This window comes from Mustela lutreola, chromosome 13, assembly GCF_030435805.1.
Source record: "Mustela lutreola isolate mMusLut2 chromosome 13, mMusLut2.pri, whole genome shotgun sequence".
In the NCBI taxonomy this organism is placed as follows: domain Eukaryota; kingdom Metazoa; phylum Chordata; class Mammalia; order Carnivora; family Mustelidae; genus Mustela; species Mustela lutreola.
In genome coordinates this window covers 31,897,319-31,918,890 of record NC_081302.1, presented here as the reverse complement: position 1 = coordinate 31,918,890, position 21,572 = coordinate 31,897,319, and the positions used below count along the sequence as shown (strand labels likewise).

Below are 21,572 nucleotides of genomic sequence, written 5' to 3'. Positions count from 1 at the left end.
AGCACCATGTCAGGTACGTGCATAGAAATTGTCATTACATGAGTTTTGAATGAATGAATAACTAGGTAATTTCTTATATCTTAGATAAAATTAAGAATGTTCGTTTAAATGGGGAAGTTAAATTCCAGGATATTGTTTAGCCTGGAAAAATTTCAGGTAACAAATCCATAGTGGTAACAAGCTCTCAACTTTGAACATTTTGTCCAAGAATATTTCCTTTTGAAGGGGAAAGGGTATATCATTAGAGTACCATGCTTCCAAGGACCTTTGTGTTCGTTCTTAAAACTATTGACCAAACTACAGTGGGTTCATTCTTATGCAGTAGAAGGCAACTTGAATAAAGTGATTTCAGGAACTGAGTCAGTTACTTCCTCTAAAGCAAACCCCCCCATCACCCCCTGCCCCATATTCCTGAAACAAAACCATCAGGTTTTTTTTGTTTGTTTGTTTTGGTCTTGTTCTTCTTTGCTTAAAATACTCGTAGTATAAGTATTCATGGAAAGAGTAATAAATTTAGCATACGTGAATAGTATGTGTAAGCAGTATTTCAACCACTAACAAGTTGGGCAAGACCATTTTGTCCCTGAGAGTATGCAGTTAAGACTGGGATGGCCGGACATAGGTTCCTGATGATGTTCTAGAGTTCACTCCATGCTATGATAGACCCTCTTGATGAGGGAGCACGAGGCTGGCTGAAGACAAAGCAAAAGCTGGCGCCTTGCACCCCCCTCTCCATCTGCTCCCTCTCAGTCATATGTGTAGCATCCCTCAGGCAGCCCTGACTGCCATGAACAATAAGCAAATAGTTAACTTGCAGGGCTCACAATCCTGCTAGACAGGAGTCTCCCTTGGCTTACAAATGTCCTAAATCTCATTAACAAAGACGATTGATAGCAGGATTGTGACATCCCACCAAAAAGTCTCCCAAAGCCTCCCTCGGGTAGGCCTTGGACATCCCTGCACCTTGTAGGCCCTCTTTAGCACATGAAAACTCCATTGAAATCTCCCTTCCCGTCATGTCACCTTCCCCCAACCGTAAGGTACAAAACCTGCCATCCCTCACACCCCGAGGCAGCAGCTCTTCCTGCCCACGGGTCCTGTCCCCGTGCTTTAATAAACCACCATTTTGCACCAAAGATGTCTGAAGAATTCTTTCTTGGTCATCGGCTCCGGACCTCAGCCCACCGAACCTCACCTAGGTTCTAGAACTTCATCACACTCACTTGATACTCACTGCCTGTTAGATAGGAAGCTATGTACTGATCTACCCCTCATCTCAAGCAACTATACTGTAACTCAGGTTCCTCATGTAAATATGGGGTAAGAGACCCTACCACGTATGGTGGGATTAAGGGAGACTGTGCTCAAAGTGAGCAGAATAAATGCTGGCAGTCATCATCTGGGTTCCTGATACATAGTGGAGACAAGGCCTGGAGAATATCCTCTTAGTTACACAAGGAAGGAGTATGAGCTGCCCAGCTTAGCTTCTCTGTCTCCAAGTTCCTTTTTATTTGGGACACAGTACTAGGGTAGTTTAAAAAGAACAGAGACCATCCTTTTGGGGGGAACCTGCTTCTCTAACATTGTGAATAACCTTTTTTTTTTTTAATTAATTTTTTATTTTTTATAAACATATATTTTTATCCCCAGGGGTACAGGTCTGTGAATCACCAGGTTTACACACTTCACAGCACTCACCAAAGCACATACCCTCCCCAATGTCCATAATACCACCCCCTTCTCCCAAACCCCCTCCCCCCAGCAACCCTCAGTTTGTTTTGTGAGATTAAGAGTCACTTATGGTTTCTCTCCCTCCCAATCCCATCTTGTTTCATTTATTCTTCTCCTACCCACTTAAGCCCCCATGTTGCATCACCACTTCCTCATATCAGGGAGATCATATGATAGTTGTCTTTCTCCGCTTGACTTATTTCGCTAAGCATGATATGCTCTAGTTCCATCCATGTTGTCGCAAATGGCAAGATTGTGAATAACCTTTTAAATAATTTTACTCAAGGAAAGGAACTAGGAAGTAGACATTTGTTCTATTTAAATTGCGTTTAGTTTTCACCTAATGTTTTTGACTGTGTGCCTTATCCTTGTGTTTATGTTTTTGGCATGTGTGACTAATAAGATCTGTCAAAGTTACTGTATCATAAATAATAATAGAGACAACTCATGGAGTAAAAAATTGGACCTGTATTGTGGAGTTGCAGGGATCATAAAGTGGTTGCTTCAAAAATGAAAAAAAAAAAAAATGGGGGGGAGGGCTGGGGATAGAAAAATGTGGGGGAGGGGCAGAGGGAGAGGGAAAAAGAATCCCAGGTAGGCTCCACACCCAGCATGGAGCCTGATGTGGGTCTCAATCAGGTCTGAATCTCAATTCAGACCCAGAAATCATGATCTGAGCCAAAATCAATTGAATAACCCACCCAGGTGCCCCCGAAATGTATGTATGTATGTATTTCTTATTTATTTATTTATTTTCAAAGATTTTATTTATTGGGCAGACAGAGACCACAAGTAGGCAGAGAGGCAGGCAGAGAGAGAGAGAGGAGGAAGCAGGCTCCCCGCAGAGAGCCCCATAGGGAGCTCGATCCCAGGACCCCGAGATCATGACCTGAGCCAAAGGCAGAGGCTTAACCCACTGAGTCACCCAGGCGCCCCCCCCCCCCCCAAAATGTATTTAAATTGAAGAAAGGAGAGAGAAGTATTTTTTAATTCTTTGACAGCTTTAGAGATTAATGAAAAGCATGGAAGCTCCTTGATTTGTGCTGCCTAGGGCTTCCAGCTGTGTAAACAGCGCCCGGTATGACCCTGTCATTCAAAGGTGAATACTCCATCATCTCCTGGAATGGAAAAATTAAGGCAGAACCATCTTTTGTGAATTGTTTTGTGATGTGGGTCCTGTGTTCCACAGTGGCTTCTGGTGGTAAATATTTCTTGGGTTTTGTTGGGTTTATTGCATTACTTAGGTTGAAATGATTGACATGATGGTGATCATATGTCTGTATCTTAAATATGACCTAGCAGTTGATCAGTTTGAATGTAACTTAATTTGGAATCCGTTGTGAGATCAGTTGAAGCTCACAGCCTAGTTTTTGTTGCAAACTTCGCTTTCTGTCTTTTAAAACAAGCTCAAATGGGCACTGTGTTTTTATGCTGTGATTCACACAAAAATATGATCGAGAGTGCTTTTTGGATTCTAAACATCTTTTACATGGCTGCTTAAAAGGAATTGAAAATTTTAAACAAGATGAGTGTCTGCTGACTTGCACTAGTGGGTGTTTTGCTGATAACCAGTCTGGTATGAAGTGGTCTTTGAGAAGTTCCCAGAATGTTTGGGATTTAAGTCATGTGGATTATGTGGTCCGAATTGGAATGGAGAGAGGCAGCGTTAAGGAAACGTGTTGCTTATATTGGTGGGAAGTCTCATCCAGCCAGAGGATTAAAATAAAACCATAAACAAAGCAATCGAGGGTATGAAGGTAACTCCCCATTTGTTTATTAAAATAATACATTTCATAGCAAAAGAAATGGCTTTTTGGAATTTTTGAACTTGCATTTATTGCCTGTATACTTGGCTGATAATTTTCCTCCTCACAGTATGCTCGTGGAAAACGTCCTATCATGGGCTTCTCTGAATGCTGCAGGTGGAAAGACAGGTTTGGCAGCAGTTTAATGGGGAGTATGCTGTTGGCCTGCTGCCCCACCCTTCATATGCTCGGAGACAGTCATTAATCCAGGGAAAGCTTCTCACCCAAGAGCCTCACCTTCGGTCCTGTCTCTTGTTAGCTTCTTTCCAATAGCAGAGCAAATCAGCACCCAGGACACAGGGCTGGAAGAAGCACTAGCCTTGCCTTTAGCATGCATTTGATTTTTGTTTGTTTTTTAGAGGAGTCAAATATTTTTACATATCATATTTGTACTGTGAAGTAGATAGGGCAAATACCTGGTTTTGTTGTTGTTGTTGTTGATGATACTGTTTTTGTTTTTAGTTAGGGGACTGAGCAGTGGTTTGTCCAAAGTGTGTCAAGTGAAATGGGTCCAGGATTCAGCCCCAGGTTTTTTGTCTGATGTCCCTCTGAGGTTAGTTCAGGTAATGGTTTTCTTTAACTGCATTAAGGAAATATGAAAAGGGGCACGCAAGAGGGAAAAACCAAGTTTTTGTAGAAGGCAAGGTGTGGCTGTTTGACTACACTTGATTATGGCTCTTGTTTGTGTTGACTTCTGATAACTTAAGAGGGGAACACGTAGTCTTTATGTATTTAGTGCCTATGAATCACGCCTCGTTACGTAAAACGTATCACACCTCAAATAACTTGCTAATGAGTAAGGTTCAGAATTATTGAACGCAATAGTAATTGTTAGAACTCCTAGGCAGTTTGTTCTTTCAAGATTCTGGAATTTCAGCATACTGAATTCTTCTTACATTAAGGATGGGTTTATATTTTAAAATATGATTTGGGATGCCTGGGTGGCTCAGTCGGTTAAGCAGCTGCCTTCGGCTCAGGTTGTGATCCCAGGGTCCTGGGGTTGAGCCCCATGTCGGGCTCCCTGCTCAGTGGAGAGCTGCTTCTCCCTCTCCCTCTGCCTGCCACTCTGCCTACTTGTGCTCACTCTTCCTATGTCTCTGTCAAATAAATAAATAAAATCTTTATTAAAAAAAAAGAGTATGACTTATTTATTTTTTTCCCCCACAAAATGCCTTCACTCTATTTGGAGGTCCTTTACAGATCTCTATAATTTTTATTCTTTCCAGTATACAGAAAGTAGTCTCGTGGATTTTTTATAATGTTGTAAATCAGTTTCTTCCTTTAATTAAAGGATATTATGTCTGGTAAAACAGATTTTTCTTTGATAAGATGAAACTTTTTATCTACATTCTGCAGATGGATAGTAACAACTGCTTATGCTAGCTGACACTTGTCAGTTCCCTCCTGAGTCAGGCAAATGTTGAGTGCCTCCCTTACTTTATCTCATTTAGTTCTCAGTAACGCTGTGAGATAGGGACTTTATGTCTCCATGCACAGATCAGAACACTAAAAAGTTAAGCTGGCGTCTCCAGAGTTACAGGGAGGAACTAGCAGGGGCCAGGGAGCCTGACCTGTCCTTACCTGGCAATAGTAAATGCCTATTGTAGGTTCTTGATGAACATGGCCCAGGTAGCCACTGTGGACCAAAAATCTCTGCTATTTATGCTTTCTAGGGGGCAGTTGGGTAGCTCTTGGTTTAGTTTAGGTCCTTTTCTCAGGGTCGTGAGATGGAGCCCTGGCTTGGGCCCTGTGTTCAGTGTAGATTCTGCTTGAGATTCTCTCCCCGCCCCACCCCCCACTTGCTCTTTCTCTCTGTCTCAAATAAATAAAAAAAATATTTAAAAATAAATTAATATATGCTTCCCTTTTTTTTGATTTAAAACTCCAGGAAAAACCTTTTTGTTTTAGTTCCTTCGGATGGGTCTTAGTTGAGTTTACTGTCACATGGATATATAATTTGCTAATTAAAAATTTTTACTTTATGATATTCAGATATTTTGAGTTATGGAGATTGAGTTAGCTAGCATATACAATATGAGTATTTTGTGTATGAAAATGTCCAGTGAAAATGTCCAGTTAATTTTTCATTTTATTAATGTTTCGAGTGCCATATTCGCACGCGCTCTCTCTCTCTCTCTCTCTCTCTCTCTCTCTCACATACACACACACACACACACACACACACACACACAACCACTATGTATTAAGACACAGATTTTTTTTTTTTAATCCAGGAACATTGTAAAAAAGTTAATGGAACATTTTTAATTTACCAAGTTACTTTTTATACCCAAAAGTATAGGAGGATACTTTTTACTTTTTATACCCAAAGTGGAGGATTATTTTGGAGGACACAGTGCATGGTCTAATATACTAATTTAGATTTTAAAAAATCTACATACAGATCGAAGACTGCTTAACTTTTTTAGTTTAGGAACATTTAGTGTGTGATGTAGTTAGGATCCTCTCTTACTGGGTACTTGTAAAATTCTGTAGGTTTTTGGTGTCGGTTGCATATGGATGGTTCTGTAACTTTCTGGAAAGTTAAACCTTCTGAGCCTCAATCCTCTCACTAGCAAAAGGGGATAATTAGGGATTATGAAATTCAAGGGTTATATGGATTTCATAGATAATGAGAAAAATTATGAGCATGAAAGTTTCCTTTATCCTTTAAATGTGGAGATATAGGAAATTGACTTAAATATAATGGTCTGGCCTTTTTGAATTTTTTAAGATGTTAATTAATTTGTATATCTATTGCACAAGAAACACCTGTGGTTGTTACAGATTATAAGCAAAAATATATTTAGGTAAGGTATAATTCCACCACTTAGAAACAATTACTGGTAATATATTCCGTATTTATTTATATAACACCTACTATAGAGGTATAATAATTAGTATACTTCATGTATTCCATAAATTACTTTATAATTAATACATTAAGTATTCTTTTTTTAAAAAAAGATTTTATTTATTTATTGGAGAGAGCAAGAGAGTGAGATAGCACAAGCAGGGGGAGCGGCAGAGGGAAAGGGAGAAGCAGGCTTCCCGCTAAGCAGGGAGCCTGAAGCGGAGCTTGATCCCAGGACCCTGGGATCATGACCTGAACCAGAGACAGATACTTAACTGACTGAGCCACCCAGGCACCCCTGCATTAAATACTCTTTACAAGTAAATAAACACTTTGATGATCTACGTTTAAATTTCATGTAGTTTTCAGCTTTATGGTTATATCATAATTTAACCAGTTTCTTGTTGGGCATTCAGGATGTTTATAATTGTTGCTATTCCACATAATGCTGGGAGACAATTCTGGCATCATGTCTTTTTGAGTTCTTGTCCTATTGTCTTACTATAAATTAGTATAATTTATTAGTGTAAATTCCTGGATCTGCATTGGTGTGCTTCAGAGTATGCAAATTTAAGACTTTAAATACATATCACAAATTGCATTCTGGAAAATGTTATCGTTTTGTAATACCTTCAGTAATGTACAGTTTGCCAGATTCCCATGTCCTTAAAATATGTACTATTATTTAAAAATCTTTGTTTAGCTTATATATTCTTTTTTTTTTTTTAAAGATTTTATTTATTTATTTGACAGAGAGAGATCACAAGTAGACAGAGAGGCAGGCAGAGAGAGAGAGGGAAGCAGGCTCCCTGCTGAGCAGAGAGCCCGATGCGGGACTCGATCCCAGGACCCTGAGATCATGACCTGAGCTGAAGGCAGCGGCTTAACCCACTGAGCCACCCAGGCGCCCCTAGCTTATATATTCTGTCTTCTTTATAAATACAGTATAGATGGAGTCTGGTTTTATATCATTATTTAGATTTATTTAGATTTTGTATCATTTTAATTTTATCATTATTTAGATTAATATATATGTATTAATCTAAATAATGATAAAATTAAAATGATACAAAATCTAAATTAAAAATCTAAATCTCAATAAATCTAAATAAAAATATACTCTTGTATATAATACATAATTAACATATATGTATTATATACAAGAGTGGTGTGTGTGTGTGTATATATATAATACATATATAATACATACACAGGAGCATGTTAATATTTTGACATCTGGATGGGGGTGGTCCAAAATCCATGGACCATGATTTTTGCCTTTCTATAGTCTTTTTGGGGAAATAAACCATTCTGGATACTTGGGTTTTCTGAATATCTCTGTATATTTCATTATTTCTATTTAATATTTGGAATGTAACTTGGCTTTATCTATGGTACAGAAGTGTTCCTTTGAGGGTTAATTATCAGAGTGTGTTGTCAGAGTGCTAACCTGAAGGTCAGTGCTTGTAATGAGGTTAAACTTTACAGCTGTTAGCTACCCTCAGGTATTTGATTGCATAGCATGTTGGCAATTGCAAGCTAATAATAGGTGATACTTTGCTTGTTTCAGATGAGTAGACTGGTTCAGAGAGATTATTTCACTTGCTTAAGATCACACAGCTCTTAGGTAGTGAACGTGGGATATGAATATACTTTGTCTGATGTGAACCCTTTCTCTTTCCATTTTGCCATTTGCTGCCCTGCTCTCTTGATTGTCCCCATCTAGGGCCATGGACTGTCACTCTTCACTGCTATCCATGTGTCAGTAGGTACAATCCTTCTTTCCTCTAACTCGCTGCTTCTAATCAAGGTTTATGTGGGAACTTAAATCACCAGATTGTGTCAGTGGTGGATAATTAAGTATCGGAGGTTTGAGGGGGCTGTCCTATGACTAGAGAAAATGGACTTTGACATATGTTTTGGATGTTCCTGGGAATTTTTCATGCCTTTTTGGCTTTGGATAGGAGTTCTCAGATAAATGAGAAGTTACTGTGTTTTCACTTGTTGAGGTCAATTTTTTTTTTTTTAACATTTATTTATTTTTGAGAGAGACCATGTGAGTGGGGGTGGGCGGGCAGAAGGAGAGAGAGAATCCCCAAGCAGACTCCCCACTTAGTGCAGAGCCTGACACGGGGCTCAGTTTCAGGACTCTTGAGATTATGACCTGAGCTGAAATCAAGAGTCAGATGCTTAACTGACTGAGCCACCCAGGCGCCGCACAATGCTTATCTTGAGTTTATTTTGGATCCATTTGGGGGAAAATTCAAGAGAGTTTAGTGCTGCACAAACCATGAGCATCTGGTTATGTGAGATAATCCATGAGCCACTCAAAGTTTTCCCCAAAGGAATGTACCACTCTGTTTGGATATATTTTATTGCATTTTCGAGCTTTGTGTCTTACTTATGTGGCTATGAAGTCCTTGAGAAAGAGCTTCCTGCATTTTTTTTCTTCAGCTCTCCACCCAATATCCAGGTAAGTGCCTGTAACAGAGACACTCAGCCCATATTTAATTCATGGGGCATTGTAGCCTTTCTTTAGATTAATGCTGTATAGAGGAAGGGATCTCCTACTTCTTGTGTTTGAATTTGTTACCTCCTGGCCCAGACTTCTGTCCACATTTACACAACCAGCTAATGAGAAACTAACTTCTGTTCTACAAAATAACTGCTGTTTTGTTAGTTAACAGACAATATGCCTAGCTATAGCGATATTGGGCACCATGGAAAAGATGCAGAAGGCATAACTAGGGATTGTAGGTGGGCTGAAAATCTAGCGGTGGTGAGTTATGACAACAGGAGACTTGTAGCTACTTAGGGTTAAGATCAGAGACTTCCCCCAAATCCCCAGATTTCCAATATGGTGTTTCTTCCCAAAGTGGCATGTGGAGCAAGTGGCAGGAGTTGTTCTTGGAACAGCTTTCTCCTAATGAGGCTTCCATTTTCTCTGGTAATCTCTCCTCTCTAAGACCCTCTTTCCTCCCTGCTACTCCACTCTTAAGAGACAGGATCTGTACATATGTTTCTAGTGGCTTTGCTAAGGAACATTGTGGTAATGTTGTGGTAACAACTATAGGTGGTCTGTTCATATGTCATAGCCTTCAGTGGGGAATTGTCTGTTTGAAGTACACAGGGTCTTCTGTGTCTGTCTTTTGTCTCTCTGTGTCAGGATGTCATAGCCCCCTCTCTAGAATGTTTCAATAAATGTGGCTCATTATGCAAATCAGGGCTATTTTATGAATCCATTTAAGGAGAGTCATGCCCTCTTCTTTTTAGCTTTGTCATGAAACTTCAGCAATTGAAGGATAGAATTGAAATTAATGATGGGCATGAATAATTGATATTTCATGTTTATATCTTAATCTGATTTTATTTACTCTTGGTAGGCTAGATTGCCTATAGGATTTTATGGAAAACATGTTGGAAATGGAGTTTCTAGCTCTTGTTGATTACCCGTAAAATGGTTCCATTACAGAAAACTCTCATTGTGGTCTTTTTTTCCTGTTTATGTTTGTTCATACTAAAATGGTTAATCTCTCTCTCTGTAACATAGAACCACATGTAATTTTCTAGATCAATTTCCTTAATCAGCTTTTGATGATATATGCACATCCTTCAAGGATAACAGTTGCATATTAATTAATCTAATGCTAAATTTGACTTGTGTATTAACCCTGGCTAAGAAAATTAACACCTAAATTTGTTTTTCAGGCAGTAACAGAGAAGAATTTTGAAACAAAGGATTTTCGAGCTTCTCTAGAAAATGGTGTTCTGTTGTGTGAGTAAGTATTTAAAGTAGTTAAAAAATAATTCAAAAGCAAAAGTGTGTATGTGTGTTCTGAGTTGTCTTCACTCCCCCCTCCATGGCCATCATAGTCACCGATCTGTTTTCTTGGTAACAAGTGAGATTTGATCTCTGCAAATTGATACCCCTACAGTACCAGACAGTAGGAAGGGGTTATCAGTCTCTGCATCTAAAGATAGCATTGGTGAAATATATATTATTTTAAATTAGTAAACAAGAAAGATTCTTTTATTGCTTGATGGGCCAGTAGGGGTGGGTGGTTGAGGAGGAAGCCTTATTACCTCCCACCAGCTCCTACTCTGAATCTTCTAACACACGGAATTGCCTGGATTAGAAATTAATATAAAACTTTTTCCTTCATCAGTAAATAGTGAAGCTTATAAACCAAATTTAGGCAGTAACAAATTTTTCTTTTAAGCTTTAAGTGGAGTTGTTACACTGCCACCATCAATTTGAGTCAATGGCGTATCAGCCATTCATTCAATTAAGATATTATTGAAAATAATATCTCAGGACTTGGTTATCATAAGTAAACTAGGCTGGTGGCATGAGTGATATGGTATGAAGCCTACATTGTCTAGTCCCACTGTTTTGTCCCCCAGGGGAGGCAAAGTGTAGCTAGCCAGGTATGTGACCTTTGGGTGATGGGGAGGCTGGCCTGTGGGATGTAAAGATGAAATCCCAGGTGAGGGTGTAGGTTGCAGAAGTGAGCAAATAAATTATAAGAATGTTCATGAGTAGGCACCCACAATTTTGAAAGGGCTTAAGTGCTCTAATTTAGACACTTATCACATAGGTATTTATGGAATCTGTCCACAAGTAAGCGTTGGGAGTATATGTGCTTGTATTTAGATGATTTTGATTATCCTTTTAAAGGAAGGTTGTTTCAGCAAAGATGTGGAGTCAAAGAGCTTAGGTTTGATTCTTTGCCCCATTACTTTTGGACATTTGAGCAACTGACTTAGCATCTGACCCTTATTTTCTCAACCCTGAAGTGGAGAGCAGCATACCTGGTCTGCCTAACTCACCGGGTTGCAAAATTCCATTTTTTATGTATATGTGTGTGCGTGTGTGTGTGTATACACACACACACGCACACACACATATATATAGTCTTTGCATAAATGTAAGTTGTTGCTGGAAAGATGGCCATGTAGATAACAACCTCTATCTCATTAGATCTATTGGTTGATATTCAAACTTTTTTGTCTTAGAGCAAGGTTAGTAAATGGAACCATATGAATTACTGATATTCAACCCTCCATGACCTACAGAAAAGTCAATCTCATGTGGTTTTACCTAGTACATAGCAGAACAGGCATCTGACGAAGGGCCTCAAGTAAAATTTAAGAGGTGTTTCTTGTCCTCTTATGATGTATATTTAGAAGTGCCATTGCCAAATATCTTTAAACTAATTCTAGTAGACCATGTGGACAGTCTAACTGGTCAATGTTAGGAAGTCACTTTTTATTAATTTGAAAACTATGGGATTTAAATGTGTTCTAAAGTGTTCAGAAGATGGAGGGGGGAATGATGGGTAGAAAGATGCATGTGATCTCAGAGCTATGAGTATGGACTATGTAGATGTTTGCAGTGAAATAACTTTCTCCTCTGTAAGCTTCACAAGTCAGGATAAGCCTTAGCTAAGAAGTGTGCCTGTGAAGCGCTGAGTTGTTGGTAGACATGTGAGAGCATAGAGCCCAAACAGGAGATCTTTTCAGAGAAGTCACTTTGTGGGTACATACTGCCAATGATGAGCTACCACTTAAATCATTTTTAAGGACCCCTTTTTTGAGTCTTTGCCTCCATAACAAGATCATTAAACATATTTGTGTGACTACTTAGTTTTTTGTTTTTTTAAATGCAATTTTTGCACCAGCCTGGTCTCTGAATGACTTGAAGTGATTTGTAAAAACCAAACCCAGTCAGAGAGGAAGTGCTTATTGTTACCAGGGAAGATGTTCAGAGTTGAGGAAAAACTATTTTGATCACAAGCAATACTGTTAGATGAAGTACATAAGTTCTACCTTCTCAGCTAAGATTTGGACGCCTGTTAAGAGATAATATTGGTTTAAAAAAAAAGTCATTTTAATTGACGACTTCCTAAAGCTCATTCATTCTTAGATTGTTTCCTAGCTTGAATAATACCAGTGGGGGGTTTTGTGCATTATCAGATTAAGTCTAATCAATATGTTTGGTATCCAGTATTCTTTAAATGAATGTTTTCCCAAAGTAGCATAAGTATTAAGCTATGGTAATCGGCAATTGTAGTTTATTGAGGGGCATCAAAGCCCTCCGTGATGTTTGTATTAAAAGAAAAAATCCTCTCTTAATTGTGAATCACATTGTGTACAGCCACTGGTCAATAAAGCATTTTTTTTTTTTTTAAAGATTCTACCTGTTTATTTGACAGAGAGAGAGAGAGAGAGAGAGAGAGATATCACAGCAGGCAGACAGAGAGAGAGGGGGAAGCAGGCTCCCTGGCAAGCAGAGAGCCCGATGCGGGGCTCGATCCCAGGACTCTGAAGAGGACCTGAGCCGAAGGCAGAGGCTTAACTCTCTGAGCCACCCAGGTGCCCCATGGGTAACAAAGCATATTAATAAAAGTTATAATGTTGAGGGGAAAAAACCTAGGTAACTCTGTTCTCTATAAATCTGTAGTGAAGAAAGCCTAGCTGGGTGGCCTGTGAACAATGAATCAGGCGTCACCGTTTGGTCCCTTTCCTCTGCCTGAGTTCTAATGCCCCCAAGGAAAGCACAATCCGCCCTTCCGAGTCTGGTAGTACGTCCTGTCTCCTAAATTCATGGTAGATATAGTAGACCATCTGTCTTTGAGAATATTTTACCCATAAGAGGTCTCAAGTTTTAGCTGAAGTATGATTAGGATATTTTAAAACTCTGAATTCATTTTCTTACAGGAAAAAGCTGACTTCTGCTTGGTTCATGGCCAGGGAAATGGATTCTTGTTAACAATCTCTAGGCATCCTGGTTCATTATCATCATTAAAGAGTTTTCTTATTATTTTATCTAATTTCAGCAGAGCCGTGGTTTATCCTTTATGAGCTGCCTCTCCGAAATATCAGTCAAGAGTTAGAGGAAGGGAGCTTATTATAGCTTCCACCCAGCTGGCAGAGTTCTGACATTTCAGATAGTCTAAATTGGGTATAAACTCCACGCTGAGGTTTTAGACAAGATACATACCCGTGCAATGAAGATAATGGGCCTTAATTGTCTTTTAATCTGACTGACTATTGAAGTTAGTATCTTCTGTTAATCATTTTAGTATCATTTAGTTTGATTGTGAGATCTAATTGAGTTGAGGGCTAAAGATTACTCCGCTGGCTGAAGTCTGTTATAGTAATTCTTTTACTGTATACCTTAGGTAATCTCTCTTGGCTTTCCTAAACAGTAAAGATGGGAACAACATCTAATTTGGGGTTGTTTTTTTTTTTTTCCAATTAGTGAACGGATTGACAAGAGTCTATATAAGGTGACTTCAGCCCCTTGTTAATCATTGATAGTATTCATTAATCAGTCCCCTGTCCCCTGTCTACAGTGTTTGTTAGTGTTCGTGAGGGCCTCACTATGTACGTTTTTAAAAAATGAGATTAGCTGTACTACCTAAATATCCAAGCCTCTCTCACTCTGTGGTTCTAGCAGATTTCTCTTCTCTAAACTTATTTAGTTGAGGCATATCTATCTAGCTAGTGATAGGAGTTAGTAATTTCAGTTACTCATCTTATGATAGCAATCTTAGAAATACTAAAACGAAAACATTCTTTATTCACCTTATGAAGTAAGAAGATACATTTGAAGATTAAATGTATTGGGTGTGTCTCTGAGTAGTCAGTCTATACTACCCATCCCTGGAATGTTGCCAGTCTTTGCTCTATCCCTTGACAGCCAGCCATGCCGCAGAAGTTTGCACGTGAGCCATGTCTCAGAAGTTTCTCTCTTTGAACTTGGCCCAAATTACTGAGAAAACTCTTCTCACACTGTTACTTCTTCGCCATGGCTCACAGCTTGGAAAGAGTGAATCAAGAGTGAATCACCTGTTGGTTTGAGAAATCCTGTTTTAATTTATTATGCCATTGACCACTACATGGTCTACATGAACAAAACATGTTTGGTTAAAGTTGCACTCAATAGAAGGAGAAAAGTTACTAAAAAGAATTCCTGTTAATTTTCTACGGGATCCTCAGGTGAGTTTTTTAAGACATAGGACAAAGTAAAGAACTTTGTTATTTCTCAATCATGCAAGAGATACCAGTCTTGTTAGAGTTGGAGACTTTGACACATTGAATGGCAGTGATACCAGTGGGCCCTTGGGCTTTTTTGCTTATTTCCATGTGAAGCCCAGAGAGCTGCCGCCGCCTTCTTCTTCTTCTTCTTCTTCTTTTTTTAAGATTTTATTTATTTATTTGTCACAGAGAGAGAGAGAGAGAGAGTGCGTGTGTGAACACAAGCAGGGGGAGTAGCAGGCAGAGAGAGAAGCAGGCTCCCCACTAAGCAGGGAGCCTGATGCAGGACTTAATCCCAGGACCCTGGGATTATGACCTGAGCTGAGGCAGATGCTTAAACCACTGAGCCACTCAGGGGTCCCCCAGAGGGCCTTCTTTAATGAAGACATTTTTCTTAGAGTTCTTTCTGGTTTAGAATTTCCTGAGGAGGGCACTTGTTTCCATACGTCTGTCTAGCACACCAACACTATCCATTGCTCCCATCCACATTGTAGCCACTTGCGGTATAAGTAACAAAAGTGATATTTCTGGGGTGCCTGGGTGGCTCAGTCTGTTGAGCATTCTACTTTTGGTTTCAGCTCAGGTCATGATCTCATGGTTCTTGGGCACCAGGCTCAGCAGAGTCTGTCTGGGATTCTCTCCCTCCCTCTCTGTCCCTCCCCTACTCTTACCCATGCTTCCTCTTTCTCTCTCTCTCAAATAAATAAATAAATAAATAAAATCTTAAAAGAATTTTTTTTTTCACTTGAAGTATTGAACTTTGAAGTTTCTATATTATTTGATAACCCAGTAGTTGGCAAAAGAAGATAAGTGTTGAGGTTCATAAGGGCAATTTTAAAATTTTAAACTTGTTTCTCTTCATGTTAGCATTTTGTGGTTGCCAGTGTATGTTCCATTTTTAAGATTCAAAATCATTTTTTTTCTTGTAATTTGATAACTACATACAACAAAATGTCATTTAAAAATAATTAAGTTGAAGACTAGCTTAGCAAATATTAATTTAAAAGTTCACTTCTGTTAAATAGTCACATTGTACGGACTCATTGCAAATTTTGCAGGTTTTTTGTATGGTGGCTTCAGTCCTGTTTCATAAACCTGCGTGTACCATCTATAGGGCTTTCCTGCCCTAAATATAAATCACTAAGAAGAGAACATAAAGCATTTCAGTGATAGGGCCTCTGAGACAGAAATGAGAATTATAGTCTTCTAAAAATAAAAGAAAGTAATGTGTATGATAGATGTATGAGATATGAGCAATTTTATTATAGTTGATCAGCAAGAAGTTATTACTGAAGTCAGTTTCTGTGTAATGAAGGGGTTCAGGTAGGTACATGGAAAACATTGTGTTGGCTGTGAAAGTCTGGTGATTCTAGTCAGTGTCTTGAGAAGTAAGTTAAATAAAGGAATATTGTAAAAAGAACAAATACATAATGGTATCACATTGGTTAAAAGTAGAGTAATTGCCTTATATGAGAGATTTAATCTCTAGAATTTTTTATATACTAACAATCAACAGTCAGAAAATTAGATGAGATCCAAGGGATTAAAAGCCATAGTGACAAGGTTTAAAACACTGCTTTCTTTAGAGAAATGTGTGAGACTTTTATTTTGCATGTCAAAAATGTAATGGTAAGCTATAGAATTTAAGAAATGAAGTTACATGCTATATTTCTAATAGGGTAATAGGGGTCAATTAATTTACAATTTTAATCCAATACTCATATTAAATCTAGACAGGCTTCTCTTTATAAGTATTATTTTAACATTCACATGGAAGAATAAGCAGGTTAGAATAGAAAAAATTCTAAAAATAAGAATTTCTATGAGATGAGCTTGTCCCAACATTAGAACACATGACAAACATGAAAAAGTACAGTAATTAAAAATTATGGACTGCTTTATTAATGCACATATAAATACAGGAATAATGTCCAAAATATATTCTTAGGTGTAGGAATTTGTAATAAAGGAGATATGAAAACATGCAGAAGAGAGAAATCACTCAGTTCATTGTATTGGGATAAATAATTGGCTAAGAATGAATTTATAGGCCCACCAAATAGCCTAGGTTAAGATAATATAAAGCTAAAAAAAATAAAATTGAAGAGTTAAAATCTGTGGAGGCAGTTTAAAATTCTAAGCTTTGAAGGAGAAGGAAAAAAAGAAAAAGATTTAAATCTATACATAAACAGATATTCTGACAACATTCTGAGAAAAATACATTAAACAAAATGACTTGAACATTATCTAGTTTCAAATAAGCTTCTGAGAAACATATTTGAAAACCTCAGGAGACAAATGAGCAAAGGATATGACCAAAGACTTCGCAAATAAAGAAATACTACTGGAAATAAGCAGTAAAATCTTCACCTATCCTTTGTAAGAAATAATTATGAGAAATCCAGATACTATTTTTTAATTGAAGGTGGTAAATAATTTGATATGTTACCACATGATGGCATATAATGGCAAAATGGTATAGACTCAAAATGACCAATTGAATATAAGCTGGTAAAGCTCTGTAAAACAGTGTGACAATACCCATCATGTAATTGTATGCAAGTTAATTAATTAATTAATATAAACATATATTAACTTACCATAAACATTATAGGACTTTTCCCAATAATCATCCCTTTTGGGAATCTATTTAAAAAAAAAAAAGGCTATTAAATGGGGAAATATGTATAAAGCTTCTTCACCGTGGAAAATATAAAAAACAACTTAAGTATCTCTAATGTGATAAAATCGGTGGGATCTTGTACATTCCCGGAGAGCAGCGCTTAGGGAGGCGGCCGCTCTGTGCAAGAGCGTGCAGTGCAGGGCGCAGGCGCAGAGGGACCGCGCAGCGGGTCTAGCCCAGCGCGAGGCGGGCACAGGAGTCCTGCCCGCTGGTGCAAAAGTAAATGGATTCGCATTGCCAGCTTCCTTCCCAGACAAGGAGCAAGAGCTTGACGCTGATGATTTTATTTCTAGAGACAGTGTATAGGAAACTCTAAGGAGCAGGGATGACGATACGCATACAGACCCGCCTCGGAAGCCTTTTCACAGTGGTGGGAAATTGGAGTGCAACCAAGTCCACCTATAAGAGAACAACATATCACTCTCCTTTGCATGAAGGGGTGGAGAGGACTGTAGAGATGTTACTTAATAGTAAACAGCAAGGCAGGACAGCATATGCTAGAGGTGTTTTGCTGCTGATGTGGTATTGGGAAATGTCCTGAGGCATCTGCCTTCAGACCTCTCAGACTTTGCTTGCTCGTTTCAGGATGCTTCGGGCCTAATAGTGAGGCTAAATAAGAGGGTCCTAGCATCATAAAACCATAATTATCAGGTGTATTGATCGTGACTTGTTGCTGTTGCACGCTTTCCCATCTTAGTGATTATTATTAACTATTTGTGTTTTGTTCTAATTCAGCACGATTCAAAATAACCACAGGAATTCTAGAAATTCAGCTTAGATCAATATTCATGTTACTACCAGTATTTGAACATATTAAGGTGAATATAAATGTTTATATTGTATGTTTTTAAACTTAAAAAAAAAAAAAAAACCCAACCATTTTTAGGAAGGGGTTAGGGGCAGAGGGAGAGGGAAAGTGAGCCTGGTAAGCAGGCTCCACACCCAGCACAGAGTGGGATGGGGCTCCATCTCACGACCCTGAGATCATGATCTGAGCCGAAATCAAGAGTTGGATGGATACCTGACTCAGCCACCCAGGCACCCCAAACTTTAACGTTTTAGATTATATATACTTTTTACTTTACTCAAGGAACTGTGATCACTAACTACTCAGAGTGGTTTTTGTTTTAGAGATATTGTAACCTAGGCGTTTAAATGGAGGTAATTAATGAAAAATCTTAGTAAGGAATTTCCTTAAGATAACGTCCAAATTAACATATCTGATAGAGAGTTTATTCTCTTGGTCAACACTTGCCTATTAGGAGAGATGACATCAAGGTTTGACTTAACAGAAAACCTAACAGAGGGGAGATGTCCTTGTTGGGAACAGCTAAAAGTGATTTCTCACATTTGAGTGAGACAAAAGTTAATGTTTTTCTAAATTAATTTCTATAAAGAAGTTAGAGGTTTTGAATCACAGAAAAATTTCTGTATTACAAGTCAGATGGCGAGGTTTTGCAAATAATTTGAGGCACACAATCAATACCAGATACACTACTAAGTGCTAGGAGATGTTTGGAATGAGAGAATTTCCTTGTACTTCGCAGTGTCACTGTGTGACTCGTGCAGTGTTCCGTCTTTAGTAAGCATTCAAATGTTTATGGACAGTTTCATCTAGAAGAAAACCAGGCAGATAAAGATGTGCTAAATAACAGATAAAACGAAAGTCATTGTTCTTTAATGTATAAGGAAATATAAATTGTCTTCATCATATCTTTAACGAATGTGATTACCAATAGGAAAATTTGACTAACGTGAGGATATGTATTTAGAAAACGTAGTCAGCAGAAAGATAATAGAAATATGTATGTGTGACTGACTGACCAAATTATTCAGAGATTAGAAAGTTCACTCTCCGTGAACTGATGTGCTCTTTGAAGCACAGGTCTCCAGGACAATTGGAAAAGATCTTTGGAAATAGGGAATTGAAAGGTGTCCCTGCTGAAGAGTTTTCCGATAAAGGGGAAAAGAAGTGTGGCATTTGGAACTAGTTTCTGGAGACTAAGCACCAAATTCTAATGCTCATTGACACCATTTATAACTGAGCTAGATGTTACACTGAACTTCATGTACAGTTTTCTTGGAGTGTCACCTCTGAGTTATATTTAAAGTGAGGACACATTCACCGGTGACAAGGTTTTGGAACAGAGAGAGCCTTCTAGCATGTTATGTAACTCAGCTCCGTTGGAGGAAGTGGGCAGGAGGTTTTGGAGAGAAGAAGGAAAGGAAGCACACAAGAATGCAGGAATGAGCTGAAGGAGAGGGTTTGCAGGCTTTTGCCCGTGTGGTCTACCACAGGGAGAGCAAATGACTAGGTGTTTTCCGTTCTGGTTTTCATCTTACCAAAAGAGCAAACCTCTGATGTGCTAACAAAGCACATAACTAGGTTTATGCCATGGCCTGAGGGAAGGCTTGGAGAAATCAAAGTATAATTATACATAGGATTAGAAGAATGGTGGGTTTGCAGGCAGATAAAATTGTCCCTTCACTGCCTCCACTTCCTTGTGCACAGAGGCTTCTGGAAGGTTATCATGTTATATGATTCTTGAATAGAACCAGTGACCTCAAGTGAGTGTTCCCTTTATGAATTCCACATGTGTAATTGAAGAACCCTTATTATGCAAAGAAGTTCTATTTATAAAAGAGAGTAATATCTCCCTTGTGTCGCACTTGTGTTTTATTTGGTGTAAGACTGTGCCCCAATTTTTTTTTTAAAGATATCCTTAAATTTCACAGAAGCTTAAATTTTATGAATTCATTTTCTCCTCTAGAAGAAATACCCTAAAAAGTTTTCCTTCAATTGTATGTGAAGATAATTATTCATGACTCGTAATTTGATTGGATGTTCAGTATTTGCCAAAACCATATGGCATTTTCTCCCCACTCTAGTGCTTAGACCTGCTACCATTTAAACATTTGACAAAGTAAAACAACATTTTCCTCTAGTGACACAACTTTTACAGGGTAGTTTTGTGTGTTATGCAGGGGGTTGTTTTTGCCTTGTGGTTATTTCTGTGTTTGTACATGGACTAGGAGGCTCCAGAGTCAAGAAGGAAGGCAATCCGCTGTGTGTATGTTGCTTCTAGGTAGTAGCTGTGGAACGTTTTGATGAAGGAGGAGTCGAGTCATTTTTGGGGAAACATCACTTATCTGTGCTGGTTCCTTTACTTCCTTCAATCCCTTTCTTTTGCTGACTCGATTGAGTGTACACTGTGTTATTATTCATTCCAGAAAGTATGTGTGTGTGTGTTTTTTTAATGCTCTTGGTATTACCATTACTGTAATAGAAAAATGATAAGTGAAGTAAGCAGGTAAATTGAGAGATCTGCCTAAAGTCATCAGTGACTCAAATGGGTGGAGGAGGAATTTATCACATTCGTCCTCCCGTAAAGACAACCGATGCCACACTTTCCTCACATTTGATAAGTTGGCCCAGTTCATTTTAGTCTCCAACTTTTTATGTCATTGAAAGATTACATTTTTAAAAAACATTTTATTTATTTATTTGAGAGACTGAGAGCCAGAGAAAAAGAGTGTGTGCGAGAGCAGGGGGGCATGGCAGAGGGAGAGGGAGAAGCAGGCTCCCCAAAGAGTAGGGAGCCTGGGATCATGACCTGAGCCAAAGGCAGGCACTTAACCCGCTTACCGCTTAACGCCATCCAGGCGCCCTGGAAGATTACATTTTAAGATCCAAGTTACTGTAGGAAAGTCACTGCCAAGCTAGTGGTCAACAACTCCATGAATTAGTTGATTTATACTATGCTAGAATAATGTTGCTATTAAGTAATGTTCCAGTTATTAGTGTTTCTAATTAGTGCTTCTAATTATTTAGAAGCATTGCATATGTGGTAAATAGGGAACGACTAGAATTAATTTGCAACTCATTTTTTAGAAACTGCTCAAATTTTTAGCTATTAAGGGAGAAAGGCTTCCTTCTCACATGGCTTTCAGTGCACAAATAAGAAATTAGGAATCAGAGAGTAATAGTTCTAGGAAATGCTTGGTTGAGGGGGCAATTTTATTATTTATGTTGTCTAAAGATCTTTGTGTGGAAAAACCTATGAAAACAGAAAAAACATCTTTTGTTCACCAGGCTAAATCTTTGTAAGCCATCATTTTGTAATTTTGAAATCCTGCTGAACAACATTCTGAAGGCTATTAAATTGAGACTTTTGTCTTCTTTATTTTTAGCACATTCAAGTGTGTATATAAATCTCTGGAATGTTGAAGGAGTGACATTCCACAAGTGTCAGATTTTTTTTTTTTTTTTCTGTTGCCCATTGTGAAGAGGAGACCAGTAAATTAAAAATGTTTGGTTCTCTCTCCTATATTTGCTTTTTTGGAGCTCTGTCTACAGAATAAAGAATTGCTTTTTGTAGCTAGTTTACTGAATAGGAAAATCACTGTTTTAAATTACTGTTTTCTGACAGGGACTAATAATTAACCAAGCTAGCAT

At 38.3% G+C, this 21,572-nt stretch overlaps 1 protein-coding gene across 9 annotated transcripts in view; it reads left to right on the top strand.

Moving 5' to 3' along the window:
- The window catches only part of LMO7 (LIM domain 7), a 217,253-nt gene that overhangs the window by 66,397 nt on the left and 129,284 nt on the right, over nucleotides 1-21,572 (top strand). For all 9 annotated transcript variants that reach the window (XM_059144334.1, XM_059144333.1, XM_059144330.1 and 6 more), the window contains exon 3: nucleotides 10,099-10,169. In XM_059144334.1, coding sequence (XP_059000317.1) covers nucleotides 10,099-10,169 — 71 coding nt within the window. The remainder of the gene's footprint in view (nucleotides 1-10,098; nucleotides 10,170-21,572) is intronic.